Consider the following 17,811-nt stretch of genomic DNA (forward strand, 5'->3'; position numbering starts at 1 on the left):
CAACCCTCGCTACCATTGCCACACCAAGATCATCACTTGATTCTTGAGATGGCATACTGCACGGCCGATATCTTAGGTATGATTACTCCTTTGGCATAGGAGGCTGTAATAACTCGACTAAATATTTCCAAAGGGTGCTGCTAAATTACAACCTTGTATGGATCTTCAGGAAGCCTAACTAGGCCGCCTTGGTCCTGTACCTGAAAGGAACATACTTAAAGCATCCGTCTCGAGCTCTTAGCGAATCTCACCTGCTGAATAAGAAGCTCAAGCAATGGAATTGACGAAAGTGCCTTCATGGAGCCAATCATAATAAGCTTTTTCTGCAGTTGAACATCAGCTGAGTGGATAGATGTAAGCGCCGGTTTACCTTGGCTCTGGTTATTGCAACATTGATTCGATGCCAGTCTGTTAGAAGGGATCCTAAAACTCGATGATCTTCGGATAGCGCAAACGATACTAGAATGCAATCCTTGTCTTTTCCCTGACAAACAGATGTTACGTCTCATGGAACATAGGAAACCAACCTGGTATTTGTCGATAGTATGGACTTCGACGTCCGCGAGGCCTGCACCATTGTCACTTATCCGTTGCCTGATGTAATCTACCTGGCCTTTGTAAGGGCTGATCACCCCCACGGAGCGTGTATCCACTCCACCTTTCTTTAAATTATGGAGTATCTGGGAGCGAACTCTGGGTCTCAGAAAAGAATGAGGAAACCGATACTCACATCAATCAATACAGAACACTCGACAGAGTTGTGCTTTGCGTGACCATGATGCCTATCTTGTGAGCTAATATTGTCTGCATTTATCCGAAATCTGTAACCCGACAAAACTAATCAAAGTGAAACATTACCTACGTCCAGGAAAAGTACACTTAGCGCGCAATCTAAAACCTGCAGAGCATACTTTAGTAAAATCGTGTCTTAGGAGTACCAGACTCATTTACCTGTTGAGTCCATGGAGGTAATCCCTTTGAAATATCTACATAAAGCCGAGCGTTGGCGACTTCGGTTGATCCACATCTCAAACGATTGCCATAAATTAAAACATTCGAAAGGTTCATTATGGCTGAGCACATACGATACTGCAAAACACGCAGCTAATATCCAGCTAACAGCAGAAAATTTACCTGGAATTCAAGAGCCGCAACAGCAAATGGGTGCGCTTCGGAAAGCTTGCGAAAGAGGCTGATAGCCATTCCCTTTTCTCTAGCCTCCGCACTCTGCAATGCATGTGTGATGTCACTACAGCAAAAGACTAATTTAGCACCTGAACAAGAGGAGGGAGCTGATAGTGATCACCAACAAGAACGAAGGCTCGTGCATACCGCAGCGGTCCTAAACAAACCTGGATACACCAGCTTCAGTGATAGTACACTGTCACAAACACTCACAGGTAAAGTAATCTGTCCAGCCTCGTCAACGATGCAGACGTCGAACTTCCGTCTGGAAAATAAAGCGTGCGTTATGCCAAGGCAAGTCGTTCCAACTACTCGAGCTTGACTTATTTTCAAACTCAGCTCGTCGACAGATGTCACGTTTGTCCCTATGGCATGTTGAACAAGCTCGGGATGAATCGTTTCTGGCCTACCCACACGAACGAAGTCTACGCCCTGCAACACCACGTGCTTGAGGAAAAAAACGACAATATTCATCACACCTGGGACTTCAGTTTCAAAAGTATGTTGTCAATAGCAGAGTTCGTGTACGACGCCAACAAAATAGACAAGCCTCTTAAGAGCAGAGCCCGTACCGCATAGACGATTGTTGAGGTCTTTCCTGTGCCAGGCATTCCCAGTATTAGACAGTAGTCTCTGGCTGAGATTATCTGCATGAAACATTCCAGTGAGTACACTTGGGGTGAACATATAAAACCAAGCTTACCTTCCCGATAGCACTGCGCTGGTCTTTGTTCAGATTTGTTAGTGTATTAACATAAGTTGAAGCAGGGTCTTGGCTAACTCTTAAAAAATTGTCGAACACCGGTGCCTGGTCGAGAACGTCCACACAGAACATCTAAAATCGTAAATGCTTACCTCAAGATCGACAATAAGTTCGCGGGAACGCCTAGCCCCATCTCTCACAAAAAGTTGTAACACATTATATCTTCGAAGGACAAGTTAGAGCAACAAAATTTTACAGATGGCTTACCTCATAACAGCAAAAGAGGAACTACTATCATCCCTATCTAGTCGCCACACTTCATGAAATATTCTATTTGCCTTGGTAGTTCCAGGCAACCTTAGCGCACGAGATACGGAGACCTGGAAACAATGTAAGTCATAATCAGAGAAGACAAGCAAGCGTTACCATAACGAAGTCAGGGTTGATACTTCTGACAATACCTCCGGCAAGTGCGAAAAAACCACTTTCCGTGCTCAACAACTGCGGAAAACATCATAAAGGGCAAAAGAACAACCAAAGCACATACCACGTAATCTCCTAATGTGAATATTTGTTCCTGGTTACCCTTTTGTAGATTACTCGATGATGCTGCCTTTTGAAAACGATAAATAACGCTTCCAGGCCTTTCCTTGTCATCATTGAAGGATGTTATGACCATTGACGAAAGACATCGATTACGTTCTTCCCGCTGACCACCGCAAGGTCTCCATATTTCGCTTTGAGTGGACTGAGATAACAAGCAGAATTGAGACCGAAGAAAACGCCATAACGTACTTACAAAATGCAATTGAGCTTCCAAATCAATCAAATGTTCCCAATGCTGAAGAAATTTCCCATGCTTGTGATTTAGGTGGGCAGTGAATGCATCAAAAACTTCCCCGAGACCACTGGACTCTCCCGTTCCACCGTCTTGCACCTGGAGCTCATTGTCAGGGTCTCGAAAACATCGACATTTGTGAGCACACACCTTATGGTACATAGTGCACACGTCAAGGAGCGGGCATCCACGGCACATGTGCGAGCTCTGCATAGAATCGGTTACTTTTTGGTGGAAGAAAGAAACATCTAACCTGCAACATTGGCGGTAAAGCCTGAGTTGACAAAGCACGAAGCAGATGAGATGCATGCTCGTTCCGCCGCATCAAAAGACCTGTAACGTCCGCACGTTGAGCCTGAATGCCCTGTTTTGAACTTGATCAGATTAGACACTACATGAATCATCGAAATACCAGAGTCTGTTTGGTATGCAGGTAATACAGCATTCCTTGATTCACGTCTTGGGAATACCTGCAAGAAACTATAAAAGAGTATTTTTAAAGAAAAGCAACGCACCTGTCGGACATCAAAAGCGTGTATAAAATAACCTGGGCACGATGCTCTACTCCAGCCTGTCAAAATTGTTCAAGCTTTACGCTTCAAAGCCGAATTCTAGTGTTCATATTGACCTGACCAGTTGTTGCTCTCCCCGTTTTGAACTCAAGGGGCATGTGTTCCTCGTCGACTCTTACCGATGCATCGATCATTCCTTTCAGCCCGTACTTCGGCGACAAGATCATCTCCTCAATATCTACAACCTGAAAAGAGTGAAAGCGTGATTCATACAGCTTAAAGTTTTTGGTGCAGTACCTCTGTAATGGCGACACGGCGTTCACCAGTCCCCATACCAAAGTCAATATTAGCTTCAGATGATTCCTGAAGGGAAAATGAGTCAAAGCACAGCTGGACTCAGGTTACCTTGGGGTTTCTGTAGGTTTGCAGCCAGTCCAATAGTGGAGGAATGGCGTCAACAAGCTTGATGAGCGCTTCCTTTTGATTCCCTGCACAATTGATGAATAGAGACCTCCAAAAATAAAATATAACCAGAATTTTACCTGCTAGAGCATACAAACCATCTATATGATCCAAAACAATCCTTTTGGCTTGAACTTGCAAATCGTCGTGCGATGGTTTTTCAGCAGTTAACGCTTTCTGCCAAACAGAAGAACAGGACGAAAATGAGATCACAAAATCAACAGTGTTACACCTGAAAGAGCCGATGAAGCATTGTTCCTAGCAATGCAGCCATAGAACTATCGAACGACTTGAGCCTCTCGTTCAAGACAGCTCTTCTGGAACAACTGAAACTTGATCCTACCTGAATATACGCATAAAAGAAAAACATCCACGTAGAAAGATAAAAAAGAAAAAACATACCCGTGATCCAGAAACAAGCACATCTGGGTGAAGTACAAGCAAATTAGCTTTGTGGTCAACTATGCACTTGTTGTCAGCCCCGAAGTCTCCGATTATGTTTACAGTATCACCAGGTCGTACGACACTAGAACTCCTGCACAACGATAACGTGAGCTCTTTAAAATGCAGCAGCTTACAAGCCTACCATTCATCACGAAGGTGAACTAGTTTCTCAACCGCATTTTTCTCATCGAACAGCCGCAAAACCTGGCAGCACGGTGACGTTTATAAGTTTTTTTCGTAGAAAGAAGTTCAGATACCTTTTGAGGATAGCAACCAGGACCATGTTCCTTTTGATACTCGGATTCTGTTACCTGAAAAAGAAAAGAATGAAATACGTCTACAAGCAAACTTGTAGCGTACTTCAAGAACTAGATAATAAATATCCGGCTTAGTGTCCTCCGCGATCCGAGAAACGTTAGTGTGCTGTTCATCGTCATTCTTTGGAATGTGACTTGCCGGTTGGACCACACAAGGCTCACTTCCAGGAGCTTTCTTGTCATCAGAAATTACCAGCTCAACCTGATCGAGTAGATCAAGCAGCACCTAAAAGAAACACACCAGAAACTTTAAGGGAAAGAGAAAGAAAGCTTCATGTGATACCTTGCGCTTTCCTTGCCGTTTAGATCCATGTTTTATAACAGAGCGCGCCTGGATATGACTAATCGGGAAACGGCTGCTGACAAAAGAGAAACCACGTACCTTGCATTGTGGAGCTGGGGACGGGACTCTCAACAGCTGTTGTTTGCTCGTTGGCTGTGTGATTGGTACATTTTCCTTGTTCGGATCATTCAGCTGGTAGAAATTCCATTAGACGCTCCCTCAAAGAATATAGCTTTTACCTTGAGACGAGGCGAGGTGATGCTTACACTCACATTCTTCCCTGATTGACAGGGGCGCAAAGCAAGCTTCAAGCCCTGCCATCGCTCGGCAGTGGGGGAGGCTTCCCAGACGATTTCGTCGCTTCCATCATCAGACCCCTGCGGCGACGCCGAAACCTCGGAAGGCGGCAGCTTGACACGTTTCCTATGACCATTGTCGACATGCTCCTGCTTGACCGGAAGCGCGATCTCTTGCGGCTGCGAGGAGGGCGATGCTTGGCGCTGGAAGAAATGCTGGATGCCGAACCTCGCTGGCTGCGCTGCCGCTGATGCCTTGGGCGGACGCTTGCCCTTCCTCGGCATGGTTGCCGCATAAACCCTAGCTAGGGATTTGGCCAGTGGCGGGAAACATTTTAAACAGAGGAAAGGAGAAACGCTCCGTTATGTTAAAAAGACACTCGAACCAAACAAGAAGCTCTCTTTTATCTGCGGCACATCATTCCACCGCTGCCACTGTTGCTGCTACATTGAGTCGCCACTTCCATTCGCAATCCCATGTCGGTGATGGTGCTACTAGCGGCGGCCTGGGCCTGGGCCTGGGCCTGGAACACGCACGACTTGCAATCCGCGCTGATCAAAGAGCTAACTTGGAACCTGTCCTCCCCGCCCATGATCGGCATGGGAACGCCCACCTTGACCGGGTTGTGAAACTCTGGCCGATAAGTCTGCCCCAGCACTCCATCCACAGCGCTCGACAGGTTGAAAAACTTGAACTGGACGTCGAGGTGAGCGAAGCAATCGTCCCGGGTGAGCTCATACTTGTGGATCTTGTTGTCTCTCTCCGTGATGGGCACCACGGTGATGGAAGCCGACAGCAGCCCCTCCACCGCAAGCTCCACGCTGTTGGTCTCCGCGATGCGCTCCACTCTCACGTCTCCACTGTCCGAAGTCCACACCGAGTTGGCTCCCGCCGGAACCACGACTGGCTCGCCCTTGTACGTGAACACCAGCTGGTCCACCTCGTCGTCCCACACGCCAACTTTCTTGGCTCCCACCGTCAAGCTCCTGCTATCCTCGCCAAACATGACCCCCAGAGCTTGTACCCAGGTGAAGTCTCGGCTTCGTCCCTGGACGCGCTTGCCTATGAAGTGCGCGTTGATTTGCATGCTGCTGTCCGAGACGATGGCGAAATCCTTGTCCGACATGCCGTGGAAGTAGAACATGACTCCGTCTCCTCCCACGAAGCGGGGGTCGTAGCAGACGGAGCCATAGCCTCGACAGTTGGGCTTCCGGCCTGTAAAACAAAGCTAGCCGTGAGAAGCAGAAACATTTGCAAAGAGAATAAGAGGAAAGCACAACTCACGCTTGCACGTAGCCTCGCACTTAGGCGAGCAATCGATGAAGCACGACTGCTTCCCCTGGACGGTGCTCTTCCGGTCGGGGCATTGCCACGGGCACTGGAGCACCATCAACCGGCACTTCCTGTTCCTGCCAATGCACTGAGCACGCTCCGGCCCTCTCCTGTACAGGCGGCTGAGAAGGATGTAGTCCGTCGGCTGGTCCGGATAGCTGTAAGTAGCAGCCGCGGCTGCAACCATCATGAGCACCAAGCTCGACACTAGCACCTGCGCTGCTGCTGCTGCCATTGCTTCCTAAAGTCGATCCTTGCTTGAGGAACTGATGCGGAGTTTGCCACTCTTATAGCCCACTGAGAAGACTTCCGCAATGTTCATGTGCCGCGTCGTCCAGCACGATGGCATGTTTTCGACATGGCATCACGAGACATGGTGTTTAAAGTCAACCACGACAGAGTTTTGCATTCAAGTACATGAACCTTGCCTGGCGCACCCTTCCATCAAGCTGGAAGAATCCGAATGTTACATAAATTTACACAGAGATAGCGAAAGGTATGCCACTACCTTGCGCTACCGCCGCATGAGGCGGCTCCTTTCTCGCTTTCGAAAGCGTTCCAGCATGATCTCATCCGTCGCTGCCTGCCTCCTGGTGCGACCTTCGGGTGCACCATCGGGACCACTAGTTGCTTGCGTATTGTCTTGAGAAGAAACAGCAGCGTCCTTGTCCTTGTACAGCTCGGGATGATCTGCAAAGTGCGCACATACGCGGGCATGAGCTTGTAGTGCAGCCTAGCCACGAACTGTAGTACCTCTCCGCAGCCTTTCCGCGTACTCACGACCACGTTGGAAATAATCGGCGCTGTAACTGGCAGGAATACTGGACTGGGGCCTGAAGTGGAACACACCGATAGCTACATGTGTATTTACTGGAGTAAACACGCACCTTGTTCTGCCAACCAGGGGGCGCTTATCTTGAAGCTGCTTCTTTGCTGCCTCGGTTTCCTCTATATTCCTCAGCTTGTATCTGCAAGCTGACCAGGTTGAGTTGCCCGGAGCAAAACGCAGCAACTCTTGCCATACTTACTCGAGAGGGAGCTGCACCTCCGCTATACCGGTCGTCCATTGCGTGGAGCTTTCTTCAGAGTTCCTCTTTCGCACCTACACTCGTCCAGTTACGTGCGTGTGTGTGCGTCCAAAGAAGCAAAAGCGTTACCTTGAGGTGGTCAGGAATAACGTATAAGTCGTCCTCGGCAGGCTTGTCCGCGTCCACTGTGCCTCCAGACTCTTGCCTCCCTCTCTTCTTTGCAAGCTCCTGCTCCACATATTTGAGCCTGCGTCGCGTTTAGCTACGCATGAAGACCACGGCGAGAGGGACTTACATGTTGGGGTCTTCCACATTGACAGCGGTCTCCTGGGCGAAGGTGTCCTGGAGCACAAGCTCCTCCTTCTCGCCCTCCACTTCCACCTTGTCCGAGCTCTTGACCCTGTCCAACCCCGGCGACGCAGCCACCGGATTGGCCATCACGCCACACCGCCGCCCCCGCTGCTTTTGCAGAAGCTTCACCTCCTCCAAAGCGAGCCTGTGAGGGATGGAAATGTGAGCCAGCGCCCATGGCGAGCGATTCGATGCTTACCGGCGCTCCTCCTCGTCATCCTCCTCGTCCGACGCCACACGCTTCCGGAACGTCTTCCCCATTTGCAGGTAGCCCTAGATGCGATTGAATCTTCCTTCCTCTTTGATCGATAAGGGTGGATTAGTAAGATACCTTTCTTGAAAAGAGATTTTAGGGCTGGCTGGGCTGGGCTGGGTAGGGCAGGGCAGGCGAAGAGGAGGCGCTGGAGGTGAGAGGCGTGCTTTGTATTGATGCGATAACCTAGAGCTAGAGCACGGCGAGCTCCGCGGGTGCAGGCTAGCATGGAAGCGAGTGGGCGTTTTGAGCAGCAGCAGCACTACCAGCACCACCATCACCATCATCGTCGATCGGGATGGGATAATAGCAGCGTATGCCTCCCTACAGTCTCACACTGGCTTTGTGTGTTAGTAGTGTCCCACTCCCACGGACAGTGGAAGAATGTGTCCTCGATTCCTCATTAAACAGGAAGCAGGCTGGGACAACAACGTCCAATTTCGCAACCAAGTGCTGACTCCCCTTTTATTCTTTTGGATGCACAGGCTCACGATCAGGGCTATGACGAGGCGAACGATCCAGAGCCTCCTGGGTATGTTTCTCATCTCTTCCTCTTCCAATGTCTCATGCTTTTCCTGGCAGAGGGAGTGAGGGGGAGTCGCGCCATCGCCGCCATTCCAGGCGCCACCACCTGGACGACTCTAGGGGGGACTACAGCTCCTACAGGAGGCAGGATAGCTGCTGGGAGCATGATAAGTTCGACGACTCCGACTACAGGCATAGGAGCAGCAGGGACTTTGGTGACGAACGTCGGCGGTCGCACGACTATGATGATCTCGACAGGGAGAGAGGCAGGAGAAAGGACAAGGATAGAGGAGGCGGTGGAGGAGGAGGTCGACACGGTGGTAGAGATAGGACCACAGATGTCTACACGCCTGATGGATCGCGCTCCCCGTACACGTCGTGGCAAGAGGAGAGCAGGCCCGTGCAAGAGGAGCAACAGCCTTCCGTGGTAACTCTTTCGTTCTCGGACAACGTTGGTCGTTCTAACTCGTCTTCAGCAGGTGCCGACGGGAACAATTGTTGTCAAAGGCCTCTCCCAGAAGACAGTGGAAGATGATCTGTATAGGGCACTGGTATTTTGCCGCAGCAACTGGACCTTGGTTTTTGGATGCTAAACCGGTATGCTGCAGGAAAGATGGGGTCCGCTCAGGCATGTTCGTGTTATAAAAGAAAAGGTATCAGGAGTGTCGCGGGGCTTTGCTTTTGTCGATTTACCGTCTGTGGTAAGTGGTCCTTGTCTCCCCGGGTGTTTCTTTTCTTAATCAAGGACAACAACTTTGCAGGACGCTGCCGAAAAGTTGATGGCATCTATTGGGACTGACGGGATAACTGTCAATGGACGGCGGCTTTTTCTGGAATACAGGTAAGGCTGTCGTCTCTTTTCAGTCTGTACTGACCAAAGAGAATCAGTAGTAGACCATCGGGAGGGGCTTTTCCAGACTACAGATTTTCCGGTCAGGCTAGCAAGCCGTTAGTTGCCGTTCCATCTGACTGGATCTGCGCACTCTGCGGTTACCTCAACTTTGCTAGGCGTGTAGTCTGTCTGCAGGTACGTATGCGTGGCTTAGAGTTAGATGAGTGCTTACTGTCGGCTCGCTACAGTGCAACGAAGCCCGCGGTGAAGAAGCCACTGATCTTTCAACTTCAGGGTATAGGGGACCTGAGCCAGGTGAGTTGTGCTCACCCACGCTCTCTCTTTTCTAACGCTGTGCTAAGCTGGAGCAGCTCCTTCACATGTTCTTGCCGTCCGTGGGCTTGACGACAATGTTGACGAGGAGATTTTGCACTACGAGTTTTCTAAACATGCTCCCATCAAGGTGAACTTTAGTCGTTAAGTTTTTCATCGCTTACCGCTGGGTTGCAGGATTTGCGGCTGATTCGTGACAAGTTTACGCACGTCTCTCGGGGTTATGCATTCATACACTTCCACTCGGTAAGTTGCCAAACAGTCCTGTTTGACCTGTTTCTGATGGATCAGCGGCAGGTCGAGGACGCGGTGAAAGCGCTCGAGGCCAGCAACGGCACCGCGATCGATAAGAATGGTCAGATTCTGCGGGTTGCATTTGCAAAGAGTCCCTATGGCCTGCACGGTGGGCCGCTTCTGACTGCTGCTGCATCGTGTGCCCAGCAGGTGCCTTGCTCTGTGTGTTGCGTTTCATCCGGCACTAACTTGGTCGTTGTAGTACGATGCCAGCGGCTGGGAGCCCAAGGAGTACGACGCCAGGTCAGAGTTGGAAGAGGGTGACAAGAGCTCCGGCTTTGTGTGGGATGAAGCCTCGGGCTACTATTATGATGCCGCAACCAAGTTCTACTACGACGCCAACAGGAACCTTTACTACGATGGAACTCATGGCGTCTGGTACACCTTCAACCAGGAGCTTCAGCAGTATCAAGCATATACTGCAGCGTCAGCTGAGGAAGCAGAGCCTCCGAAACCCGTTGAAGACGTATCTGCAAGTGAAACCAAGGATAGAGCGAGCAGCAGGAAACAGTACGCTGCCAGTGCAGTCATATCGGCCCCGGCAGTTGTGCGTAGTGATGCTGCCGCCGACAAGGTGGCGATGTCAGATGCCGCGGCGTCAAGTGCAGCCAAGGACAAGCTCAAGGAAGTCCGTCTTACGTCCAAGAACTCGGGCAAGAAGAAACTGAACAGCACGTTCAACATTTGGAAGCAGCGAATGAACGAGGCAGCCACGGAGGGCGAGGAGGCTGTCCGGAGAGAGCAAACATCCGGAGCGGACGAGAGCGAGGCCGTGTTGAGAGCTGAAGCTACTAGCGGGCCAAGGGTGGGATCCAAGCGGAGGTTTACGGAAACTACGCCTCAGTACAGGGACCGGGCGGCGGAGAGGAGAAGCCTCTACGGGCTTAGCGTGCCGGGAGATCCCCTGGAGGGAATGGCCAGTGCGGGCGGTGCGCCGGTGCAAAGCTCGGGAGGCTCGGTAGAGAGTTACGAGGCGGTCACGGTGGACAAGGCTCTGGACGAGAGCAACGTTGGCAACAGAATGCTCCGGAGCATGGGTTGGCAAGAGGGATCGGTAAGTGTTGTGAGTAGTCTCTTGTGCTTTTGTTTCTAATGCGCCGCTCCTTGGGACAGGGGCTTGGAAAGGAAGGGACTGGGATCGTAGAGCCCGTGCAAGCACACGTTGGAACTGAACGGGCTGGTCTTGGCAGCCAAAGGAGCCGGTTTGAAGTGCAGCCTGGTGATTCCTACAGAGCTATCATCCAGAAGAAGTCTTTCGCTCGCTTCCACGATATGCTTTGAGGGATCCACTTAAAGAGAGAATAACATATATGATTGAACCGAACAGTGTTTATATATTATATACGGAAAATTGGTGCCACTTATTTGTATGAAAGGAAGCTATGGTGGCTCACTGCTTTGCCTGCGGCACAACAAGAACAAAAACAAGAGATGTCATGGTTATGGTGATGTGTAGTAGTAGGCATTACCTGTGAGTAGAGGAACGTCCCAAGAATGGCGATGGCGGCTCCGACGCCATTGATGAGTTGAACAGGCGTGCGGAAGATGATTATAGACGAGACAATGACGCTGACTCTCTTCATCGTGTTCCCAATGCTGAAGGTGAGGGGCGAGATCTCATCCAGGGACATGTATGACACCTGATTGTAGAGGTGGTAGAAGACGCTCTGGGCCACAACCCACCTGCGAGTCATTTGCAAACGGAGAGTCAGGGTCACGCAGAGAGGAGGCAAAGCATACCAGATGAAGTGCGGCCCGACGTTGTGCACGGCGTTCTGCCACCCCGACACCCACAGCTGAGGCCCCTCCATGGCGATGGAGAAGGGCGTGAGGAGCAGCAGCGACATAATGCTGAGGCAAGCGTAGTAGTTTAGGCCTCCGACTGCCTTGCCAGCCTTCATTCCCTTCTTGGAGAAGATGTTTCTAAACACGAACGCAACGTTGGAGATCATCGCCCCCATGAAGCCTGGAAGCCATGAAGGAGTCAGTAACAACAGTGTGTTGGAGCACGTAAGTTACCCGTCATGTTGAAGTTGAGCTCCGTGAGTGCGGCAAGGCCGCAGCCACCTATGATGGGCACAAGCGAGAGGTACACCGAGAGGGGGAAGGTCTCTCCCATGAAGAGACGCTGGATCACAACACTGAAGGCTGGCTCCGCGCTCTTGATGATATGAGTGAAGGAGACGGCAACCTTGGACATGCTCACCGTGGCGGCAACGTGCCCAATGGTATGAGCCAGCGCCACCTGTTCGTGGTTTTAGCGGAAAGTCAAGAGCTCGCAGGTGGAGGACTTACCGGTAGGAGCGCCTTCCAAAAGGCGAGGTCCGTGTCGGGAGGGGCGACGAGGCCGGTGGCCCAGGACGCGAGCATGAGCGCAGAGCCAGCGGCCAGGGAGAGCGTGGAGGTGAGCCACGGGTAGGGGTAGGCATTGAGCACCTTCTTGTTGTAGATGTTGAAGACGACGTTGAGCGCCCACCACGTCACGAAGTAGATCCCGATCTTGAGCCGGTTGAGCTGGGGAGGAGCCTTGGCAGCCGGCTCGTGATCAGCATCAGCTTCGTACGCCTCGGCTCGCACGATCCGCTTGCTCCGTGCCTGCTGTGATGGCTGCTGCTCGATCGTTCCTTCCCATCCCAGGAAGAGCTTGCTACTGCTGCTACTAGTCCTAGTTCCACCACTCACTGGAAGCGCGGCTGCGAGCGGAGGGAGCCTCAACGCAGTAGCAGCAGCGGATCTGGTGCTCCCGACGCCGCCCCACCTGGTGCTACACGGAGATCCAGCGCCGATCTTGGCGGCACAAGCTAGAGAGGCCTGCATCCTCGCTAGCTAGCAAATACAAAGCCCTGATTCTCTTTGGTTTAGGGCTTTGGCCACTGCAAATGCGACTCCGTTGACTAAACTAAACATAAGAATCCAAATGGCTGGGTGAAGTTGGTTGACTCCGTTGACTAAACTAGACATGTCTTTGCCGGATGATAGTTACGTACTAGGACACAAACAACTGTCAGCAACAAATGGATGTGGGAAATGGTGATTTAGTCGCACTTAATGTTCCTATAGATCCTCCGAACAAACACGCTCGAGCCCAAGTAGCCCACCGCACCTGCGCATCAAACCATCAAAGTTATCAATCCATCCGACCAAGAAAACAATCGGAGTGTATGGTACTCACCACAGAGGCTCCCCAGTCCAACGCAGAGCATCAGAGTGTAGCCGAAGTAGAAACTCGTTTGGAAAAACCCGGACATCTTGGTCTTCATGAAGTAGTAGTAAACCGAGTAGAGGTACACGTACGCGGCCGTGGATGCAGCTGAGAAGAAGGACGTCCATTGCCAGTGGTAGTTCTCCGCATTTAGCAGGAAGTACGTGCCCACGATGGTCACACAAACCGTGACAATGAGGAGGATCACAAACACGAGCAGCATGAAACCATAGACGTAGTAGACCTGCCATGCACCACGGACTCAGATCAGCAGACTGAAAAAACTGGGCTCGACCGGGTTACCTTGTAGTTCCAAAAGGACGTGAACACGAAATACATCTCTATGAAGATGCTCCCGAATGGGAGTAAGCCTCCCATAAGCGCCACGATGGATGGCTTGAGATACCATTTCTTCTCCGGTATCGGACGAGGGATGGTCTTCACCCTGCAGGGGTTATCAGGCGTCCCGTTCCAGTTTCGCCCCACAACAGTCCCAAGGAGAGCCAGGGGAAATGAAATGAATGCCCAGATGACAAAAACAACGACCTGTATAATAAAAGTTCAGGAGAGAAAAGAAAAATCATCTCTACAACGTACCATGGTACCGAAGGGAATGGCGGCCAACGAGCGATAGAAAATTGCGACAAAGTTGAGAACAAAACCGATGCCAAAGCAGATGAAAGGAAACAACGAGGCCGTTAGTAGCATGGACTTGATCCAGTGCTTGCCTGCTCCAAAGCGTGTAAGGGATTGTCAGCACCACAGGTAGAAGCATTACCTACCATCGTTTCGCGAGTAAAACCCGCCACTGACATAACCGGAGATGAATGACGTAAGAGCGTAGCATACAATGAAGGTTGTCACTATTGCTCCCCGCCTGCATCAACACAGGGCGAGGCGAGCGATGAGCACCTCGGCCGCAGGGTGACAGATACTTACCCAACATAAAGCATCCCGACGATGGCCAGCAAGATCACCAGAAAGACTAGCGCAGCCAGTTGAGCACCAGTACCAACAAGCGAAGACAGCAAAACAAGATAGCGTGGCGGTCTGAAGACATCACCGTGGACAAGCTTCCATCCAGACTCTTCACTCACGTCCCTTTCCTGGAAAAGTTCTTTCAAACACTGCAATGCGCAACATAAACGTACCAGAGTCTCGAGATCATCTTCCTCGCGGGCATACTTGGCATAGTCATTTTTCAGCGTTCTCATGAGTATCATAGACACCAGGCCAGTCAGAAATATGACCATCATGAACGAGTTGAAGAGCGAAAACCAGTGAATCTGCACGAAGATACCACAAGCAGGAGTTTAAACTTGTACAAAGACAGACAACAACAAACCTGATGCTCAAAGAATGGATAGTCCAGGTAGGCATCAAATCTCTTGTGGAAACTCGTGTTTGTCTCGATCCATTTCACGGAGTATGTAAACTCCAGGGATTTGCCAGGCGAAAGTGGCTGCAGACCATCTTGCGTAAGGTTGACTTGGATGATCTACATAGCGGTAAACATAATCACCATCACAGAGAGAGGAAAAGAGAGTAAGCACCTGGTTTTTGTTGTACTTGATAACGAGGTGCTTGTGAGTGTAAATGGCTACATTCTGCTCCTCCGCCTTGCCGTGGTGGTACTCACCGACAAATCCTGCGGGGACTAAGAATCTACTGGACGCAAGAGAGAAATGGAGAAAGACGTACCCCACAGTGGCAAGTCGTCTGGTTGGAAAAAGGCGCCGGTTAGAGAGTTTTCAAAGAAAGGAAGAATGGCTTACCCATAAAGAACTCGAACCAGTATGTTTCCTCGATGGCCGCTCTGAATTCCATGGCTTTTCTCTGATCCAGATCCAGCTTGCATATCGTAACCTTGTCAACAGACTCTGCAACACGATGTGCGCTGTGAGTGCCTGCGCCGGCAGAGCGAAGGCATTGACTTACTCTTGAACTTGATGTCGATCTGGCTGTCGATGAGCTCGTTCCCTTCCAGCACCGCTCCCAATCCCCCCCATTTGTGTGCGGGATTCGCATTTCCGGGTTGGCAGAAGGGCAGGCTGTAGTAGTTGTAAGTCTCCTGGGGATTGTTGTAGGGGCCGACCTTGTTCACCCACAGCACAACAGCGTCGCCAATGTCGTACTGCCCAAGCAAGCACGCACCGCCACAGCACGCGTGAGTCCCCGATCCGGCAAAGCGAGAAAGAGAAATGGGCAAGAAATCTTCACCTTGTGATCGTATTCGGAAGCTAGGGCGAGCTGCAGCAGGCACGCCAGCAGCAGCCACGCCGGCAGGGAATGCATCCTCATCGCTCCCACCACTGGCAGCCCTAGACGCGGACTGCGCTCCCCCGGGCCCCTACAACTCCGATCTGGAGCTCCTTGCCCTAATCGAGAGCACTTTTATTTTTAACTCAAGATCCATTTGCATTTTTCGGTACACGATCTAGGTAGTCAGTGCTGCATCCGGAAGAATGTGAGTGGCGAATTGTGGCGTAGCTTGTGGTAGCACACGAGCGTCACCGAGACGACGATGAAGGCTGTGCACAAGACTAGAATGGCCGCCACCAGCGCCGCGTTCACTTTGCTGCTCTTGCGGCCCTTGTCCTCACCACCAACGTAGTACACCTGGGAGCGAGTACAAGGTTTTCACTCCATATCGATCGAGGGGTACACATACCTCGGCAGCGCTGCTGTTGGCTGGAAACGTGCCCGGCCTTGTCACCGGCTGCAAGCTTGACAAGCGCCCGTTCACAATCCTTCCTTTCAACTGCAAAAAACCACAAGAGAAGCAATCAGGCAAACTCTAGTAGAGCTCCTCCATGCCTGCCAGGTGCTGCCAGCGTAGGAGACGAGCTCGTAGACTGTCGCAGACGACGTGACGAGCCTGGAGCCAGTATCGGGATCGAATTCAACGCTCCCGGTGCATCCCTTGTGCGCTCTCCCTGATCTCAGCGCCGCCAGCACACTGCTGGCGTTTACGGCTGCAATGCCTTGTGAGGATGCTTGATTCGCAGCCTCGAACAGAGACGTGACCGCGTCGATCAAGTAAGGCACGTACGAGGTGCTCCGGTTCGATGCAAAGCCTGGATACTCTTGCTGACGCTCGCTCCAGTGCTCGTAAAACTTCTGGCACACTAGCTCGTCCGACGGGTCACCACCTGCAAAGCGCATTCAATGAATTCATGCTTGGCAAAAGCTATGGCGCTAACTACATACCATATGGTGCAATGCCAATCTCTCCTTCCAGCCGACCACTCCCTTTGAGCAGGGATTCCCGATTAGATTCAATCCACAGTTGGTGTACGTACAGTCAGAGTATATTAGTACCTTCTTGTGTTATATCCACTGCAGTGACGCCATCGCTGCCCAAATACCACCAAGGATAAGACGCTTTGCCCTGCTCTGGCTTGTGTAATTGGCATCGGAAACCATAATTATACAGAAACGCACCAGCTTAAGCACCAGCTCCCACATTTGCGTGGCTACGGATGGTTGGAGTGCCAAGACGAGGAAGGTGTAAGGCTCAATCGCGTTGAACATGCCGTCGATTTGCCTCGAGTTCAAGGTGGCGTTCACTCCCATCTCCAGCAGCTCCATCCTGAAGACGTTTCCGTCGCACAGAGACTGTGCATGCAAGAATATAAATTGAAATCACTCGTTACTTACGCGTATTTGTTGGGCCAGGGGCAAGCTGTATGCGTCGTTGGTGTAGACGATCGTGACGTTTGTCGCTTGCAACTGGTTCACCTGTTTGCCACCCACCATTTATTACATGGAGTGCGTATCACCATATGCATGCATGATTGTTACCATTGCGGCGATGGAGGAGGCTTGATGGTCGTCACTGTACCTGTAGGTGAAGATCCACGCACAATCGTGAATGGGTGTCACACTGGGTTCTGAAGTGCTTACACTGTCCTGAAAAGGTTTGGGTATAGGTCCCTGTTGGAGAGGCGAGCAGCTGTGGCCGCAAACGAGACGAGCGGGATCTGATGCTCTTGCAACACCTTGGCTGCTGCAGCGGCTGCTTGGCTGCAGGCGGGGCCGACGACCCCAAGCAGCGCGCCCGGCCCCCCTTTGCTCCGCGATTCCTCAACCAGCCGTGCCGCCGCGTTCTGGGCCGATGTCCAGTCGCACCCACACCTCTCCCAAACGCCCTCCAATCTCAGTGCGGAATCCCTGGCCTCGCTGTTGAGGACCTGCACTGCGACTTGGAACGCGGATTGCCTATTGGTTTCAGATGGGCGGAGTGAGGAGGACTGTGATTACATCTACCTCTGTATATATCAGCTAAGTTAAAGGTGGATACCGACCATTCGAGCGAGAGAGATTCCGGAATTGCCCAGTCCGGCTCCGACGACAGGAAGCCAATGTGGAGGGTTTTCGCGCTGCTCGCTCCGGAGAAGGCTGCGGCAGCCATGGCCATGAGCAGCAAGAGGAAGGCTTGGGGCCGCATTCTCTTGAAATCTTGCGATGATCGCTCGCAAGCGGGCCGGGGCATTCGAATGAAGTACTATTGTCGAGATCACCACATGATATTATATATCAATCTTTTACTCTGACACAACAGATTAAACTCGGAGACAACAGTTGCTTGCAAGCAAAGTTGGTCCAACCGGGAGACGA

At 51.3% G+C, this 17,811-nt stretch overlaps 7 protein-coding genes across 8 annotated transcripts; 1 reads left to right on the plus strand and 6 right to left on the minus strand.

Annotated features, from left to right (window-relative positions):
- Window positions 1–98: 98 nt before the first annotated feature.
- LOC9644866 (DNA replication ATP-dependent helicase/nuclease DNA2) lies at window positions 99–5,365 on the minus strand. 2 transcript variants are annotated; one of them, XM_024689085.1, is made up of 33 exons: window positions 4,984–5,365; window positions 4,844–4,936; window positions 4,745–4,792; window positions 4,505–4,687; window positions 4,402–4,455; window positions 4,287–4,348; window positions 4,103–4,235; window positions 3,933–4,043; window positions 3,781–3,877; window positions 3,644–3,726; window positions 3,536–3,601; window positions 3,355–3,483; window positions 3,242–3,297; window positions 3,139–3,196; window positions 2,980–3,081; window positions 2,877–2,933; window positions 2,688–2,825; window positions 2,436–2,636; window positions 2,315–2,389; window positions 2,156–2,268; window positions 2,041–2,110; window positions 1,889–1,993; window positions 1,665–1,832; window positions 1,399–1,617; window positions 1,275–1,352; window positions 1,135–1,227; window positions 952–1,089; window positions 859–898; window positions 731–804; window positions 528–680; window positions 371–484; window positions 252–323; window positions 99–200 (listed from the first exon to the last, which is right to left on the minus strand). In XM_024689085.1, the coding sequence occupies exons 1-33, from the start codon at window positions 5,323–5,325 to the stop codon at window positions 141–143; spliced, it is 3,585 nt and encodes a 1,194-aa protein (XP_024544853.1). In that variant the 5' UTR covers window positions 5,326–5,365; the 3' UTR covers window positions 99–140. The 2 variants fall into 2 exon arrangements, with proteins under 2 accessions (XP_024544853.1, XP_024544852.1); XM_024689084.1 differs by having other exon boundaries at window positions 2,980–3,090.
- Window positions 5,366–5,380: 15 nt separating this feature from the next.
- On the minus strand, window positions 5,381–6,611 carry LOC9644867. The gene is made up of 2 exons (XM_002984035.2): window positions 6,326–6,611; window positions 5,381–6,256 (listed from the first exon to the last, which is right to left on the minus strand). The coding sequence occupies exons 1-2, from the start codon at window positions 6,606–6,608 to the stop codon at window positions 5,445–5,447; spliced, it is 1,095 nt and encodes a 364-aa protein (XP_002984081.1). The 5' UTR covers window positions 6,609–6,611; the 3' UTR covers window positions 5,381–5,444.
- A 141-nt stretch (window positions 6,612–6,752) lies between these two features.
- LOC9644868 (protein COP1 SUPPRESSOR 2) lies at window positions 6,753–8,040 on the minus strand. Its single transcript, XM_002984036.2, has 8 exons — window positions 7,952–8,040; window positions 7,697–7,897; window positions 7,531–7,648; window positions 7,402–7,475; window positions 7,261–7,341; window positions 7,127–7,206; window positions 6,882–7,063; window positions 6,753–6,822 (listed from the first exon to the last, which is right to left on the minus strand). The coding sequence occupies exons 1-7, from the start codon at window positions 8,011–8,013 to the stop codon at window positions 6,888–6,890; spliced, it is 792 nt and encodes a 263-aa protein (XP_002984082.2). The 5' UTR covers window positions 8,014–8,040; the 3' UTR covers window positions 6,753–6,822; window positions 6,882–6,887.
- Window positions 8,041–8,117: 77 nt separating this feature from the next.
- Window positions 8,118–11,349, plus strand: LOC9644869 (SUPPRESSOR OF ABI3-5). Its single transcript, XM_024688970.1, has 14 exons — window positions 8,118–8,159; window positions 8,202–8,319; window positions 8,491–8,537; window positions 8,588–8,957; window positions 9,007–9,081; window positions 9,139–9,231; window positions 9,292–9,371; window positions 9,419–9,557; window positions 9,611–9,677; window positions 9,734–9,825; window positions 9,873–9,941; window positions 9,993–10,139; window positions 10,192–11,043; window positions 11,103–11,349. Exons 2-14 carry the CDS (start codon window positions 8,233–8,235, stop codon window positions 11,268–11,270), a joined length of 2,286 nt encoding a protein of 761 aa, XP_024544738.1. The 5' UTR covers window positions 8,118–8,159; window positions 8,202–8,232; the 3' UTR covers window positions 11,271–11,349.
- Window positions 11,299–12,826, minus strand: LOC9644539 (glucose-6-phosphate/phosphate translocator 1, chloroplastic). Its single transcript, XM_002984037.2, has 5 exons — window positions 12,285–12,826; window positions 12,009–12,234; window positions 11,730–11,955; window positions 11,459–11,672; window positions 11,299–11,391 (listed from the first exon to the last, which is right to left on the minus strand). The coding sequence occupies exons 1-5, from the start codon at window positions 12,804–12,806 to the stop codon at window positions 11,380–11,382; spliced, it is 1,200 nt and encodes a 399-aa protein (XP_002984083.2). The 5' UTR covers window positions 12,807–12,826; the 3' UTR covers window positions 11,299–11,379.
- An 83-nt stretch (window positions 12,827–12,909) lies between these two features.
- Window positions 12,910–15,583, minus strand: LOC9644870 (transmembrane 9 superfamily member 1). The gene is made up of 13 exons (XM_024688971.1): window positions 15,412–15,583; window positions 15,130–15,325; window positions 14,967–15,071; window positions 14,893–14,910; window positions 14,745–14,839; window positions 14,537–14,689; window positions 14,343–14,477; window positions 14,131–14,297; window positions 13,974–14,068; window positions 13,789–13,919; window positions 13,495–13,737; window positions 13,162–13,435; window positions 12,910–13,092 (listed from the first exon to the last, which is right to left on the minus strand). Exons 1-13 carry the CDS (start codon window positions 15,490–15,492, stop codon window positions 13,025–13,027), a joined length of 1,761 nt encoding a protein of 586 aa, XP_024544739.1. The 5' UTR covers window positions 15,493–15,583; the 3' UTR covers window positions 12,910–13,024.
- Window positions 15,565–17,754, minus strand: LOC9644871 (metabotropic glutamate receptor-like protein E). Its single transcript, XM_024688972.1, has 10 exons — window positions 17,499–17,754; window positions 17,098–17,412; window positions 16,996–17,035; window positions 16,852–16,932; window positions 16,636–16,809; window positions 16,513–16,582; window positions 16,402–16,443; window positions 16,009–16,343; window positions 15,863–15,952; window positions 15,565–15,810 (listed from the first exon to the last, which is right to left on the minus strand). The coding sequence occupies exons 1-10, from the start codon at window positions 17,684–17,686 to the stop codon at window positions 15,637–15,639; spliced, it is 1,509 nt and encodes a 502-aa protein (XP_024544740.1). The 5' UTR covers window positions 17,687–17,754; the 3' UTR covers window positions 15,565–15,636.
- Window positions 17,755–17,811: the final 57 nt, after the last annotated feature.

Source organism: Selaginella moellendorffii, unplaced genomic scaffold (assembly GCF_000143415.4).
Source record: "Selaginella moellendorffii unplaced genomic scaffold, v1.0 SELMOscaffold_60, whole genome shotgun sequence".
In the NCBI taxonomy this organism is placed as follows: domain Eukaryota; kingdom Viridiplantae; phylum Streptophyta; class Lycopodiopsida; order Selaginellales; family Selaginellaceae; genus Selaginella; species Selaginella moellendorffii.

What these genes read in the sequence shown, in the direction of transcription:
- LOC9644866 (XM_024689084.1), bottom strand. Translation starts at nt 5,325, where the DNA reads ATGCCGAGGAAGGGCAAGCGTCCGCCCAAGGCATCAGCGGCAGCGCAG. An exon ending in TGGTTTGTATGCTCTAGCAG is followed by an intron (nt 3,727 to 3,780) that starts GTAAAATTCTGG and finishes TCAATTGTGCAG; the next exon opens with GGAATCAAAAGGAAGCGCTC. An exon ending in CTGGACAGATTACTTTACCT is followed by an intron (nt 1,353 to 1,398) that starts GTGAGTGTTTGT and finishes TGGTGTATCCAG; the next exon opens with GTTTGTTTAGGACCGCTGCG.
- LOC9644867 (XM_002984035.2), bottom strand. Translation starts at nt 6,608, where the DNA reads ATGGCAGCAGCAGCAGCGCAGGTGCTAGTGTCGAGCTTGGTGCTCATG. An exon ending in GTGCGAGGCTACGTGCAAGC is followed by an intron (nt 6,257 to 6,325) that starts GTGAGTTGTGCT and finishes TTTGTTTTACAG; the next exon opens with GCCGGAAGCCCAACTGTCGA.
- LOC9644868 (XM_002984036.2), bottom strand. Translation starts at nt 8,013, where the DNA reads ATGGGGAAGACGTTCCGGAAGCGTGTGGCGTCGGACGAGGAGGATGAC. An exon ending in TTATTCCTGACCACCTCAAG is followed by an intron (nt 7,476 to 7,530) that starts GTAACGCTTTTG and finishes GGACGAGTGTAG; the next exon opens with GTGCGAAAGAGGAACTCTGA. An exon ending in CGCGGAAAGGCTGCGGAGAG is followed by an intron (nt 7,064 to 7,126) that starts GTACTACAGTTC and finishes CGCACTTTGCAG; the next exon opens with ATCATCCCGAGCTGTACAAG.
- LOC9644869 (XM_024688970.1), top strand. Translation starts at nt 8,233, where the DNA reads ATGGAAGCGAGTGGGCGTTTTGAGCAGCAGCAGCACTACCAGCACCAC. An exon ending in CGGGATGGGATAATAGCAGC is followed by an intron (nt 8,320 to 8,490) that starts GTATGCCTCCCT and finishes TTGGATGCACAG; the next exon opens with GCTCACGATCAGGGCTATGA. An exon ending in CTAAACATGCTCCCATCAAG is followed by an intron (nt 9,826 to 9,872) that starts GTGAACTTTAGT and finishes GCTGGGTTGCAG; the next exon opens with GATTTGCGGCTGATTCGTGA.
- LOC9644539 (XM_002984037.2), bottom strand. Translation starts at nt 12,806, where the DNA reads ATGCAGGCCTCTCTAGCTTGTGCCGCCAAGATCGGCGCTGGATCTCCG. An exon ending in TTTGGAAGGCGCTCCTACCG is followed by an intron (nt 12,235 to 12,284) that starts GTAAGTCCTCCA and finishes AACCACGAACAG; the next exon opens with GTGGCGCTGGCTCATACCAT. An exon ending in GCTCAACTTCAACATGACGG is followed by an intron (nt 11,956 to 12,008) that starts GTAACTTACGTG and finishes CATGGCTTCCAG; the next exon opens with GCTTCATGGGGGCGATGATC.
- LOC9644870 (XM_024688971.1), bottom strand. Translation starts at nt 15,492, where the DNA reads ATGAGGATGCATTCCCTGCCGGCGTGGCTGCTGCTGGCGTGCCTGCTG. An exon ending in CGTCCTTTTGGAACTACAAG is followed by an intron (nt 13,436 to 13,494) that starts GTAACCCGGTCG and finishes GGTGCATGGCAG; the next exon opens with GTCTACTACGTCTATGGTTT. An exon ending in TGGACTGGGGAGCCTCTGTG is followed by an intron (nt 13,093 to 13,161) that starts GTGAGTACCATA and finishes TTTGATGCGCAG; the next exon opens with GTGCGGTGGGCTACTTGGGC.
- LOC9644871 (XM_024688972.1), bottom strand. Translation starts at nt 17,686, where the DNA reads ATGCCCCGGCCCGCTTGCGAGCGATCATCGCAAGATTTCAAGAGAATG. An exon ending in CCAAACCTTTTCAGGACAGT is followed by an intron (nt 17,036 to 17,097) that starts GTAAGCACTTCA and finishes CTTCACCTACAG; the next exon opens with GTACAGTGACGACCATCAAG. An exon ending in AGTGGATATAACACAAGAAG is followed by an intron (nt 16,444 to 16,512) that starts GTACTAATATAC and finishes CCCTGCTCAAAG; the next exon opens with GGAGTGGTCGGCTGGAAGGA.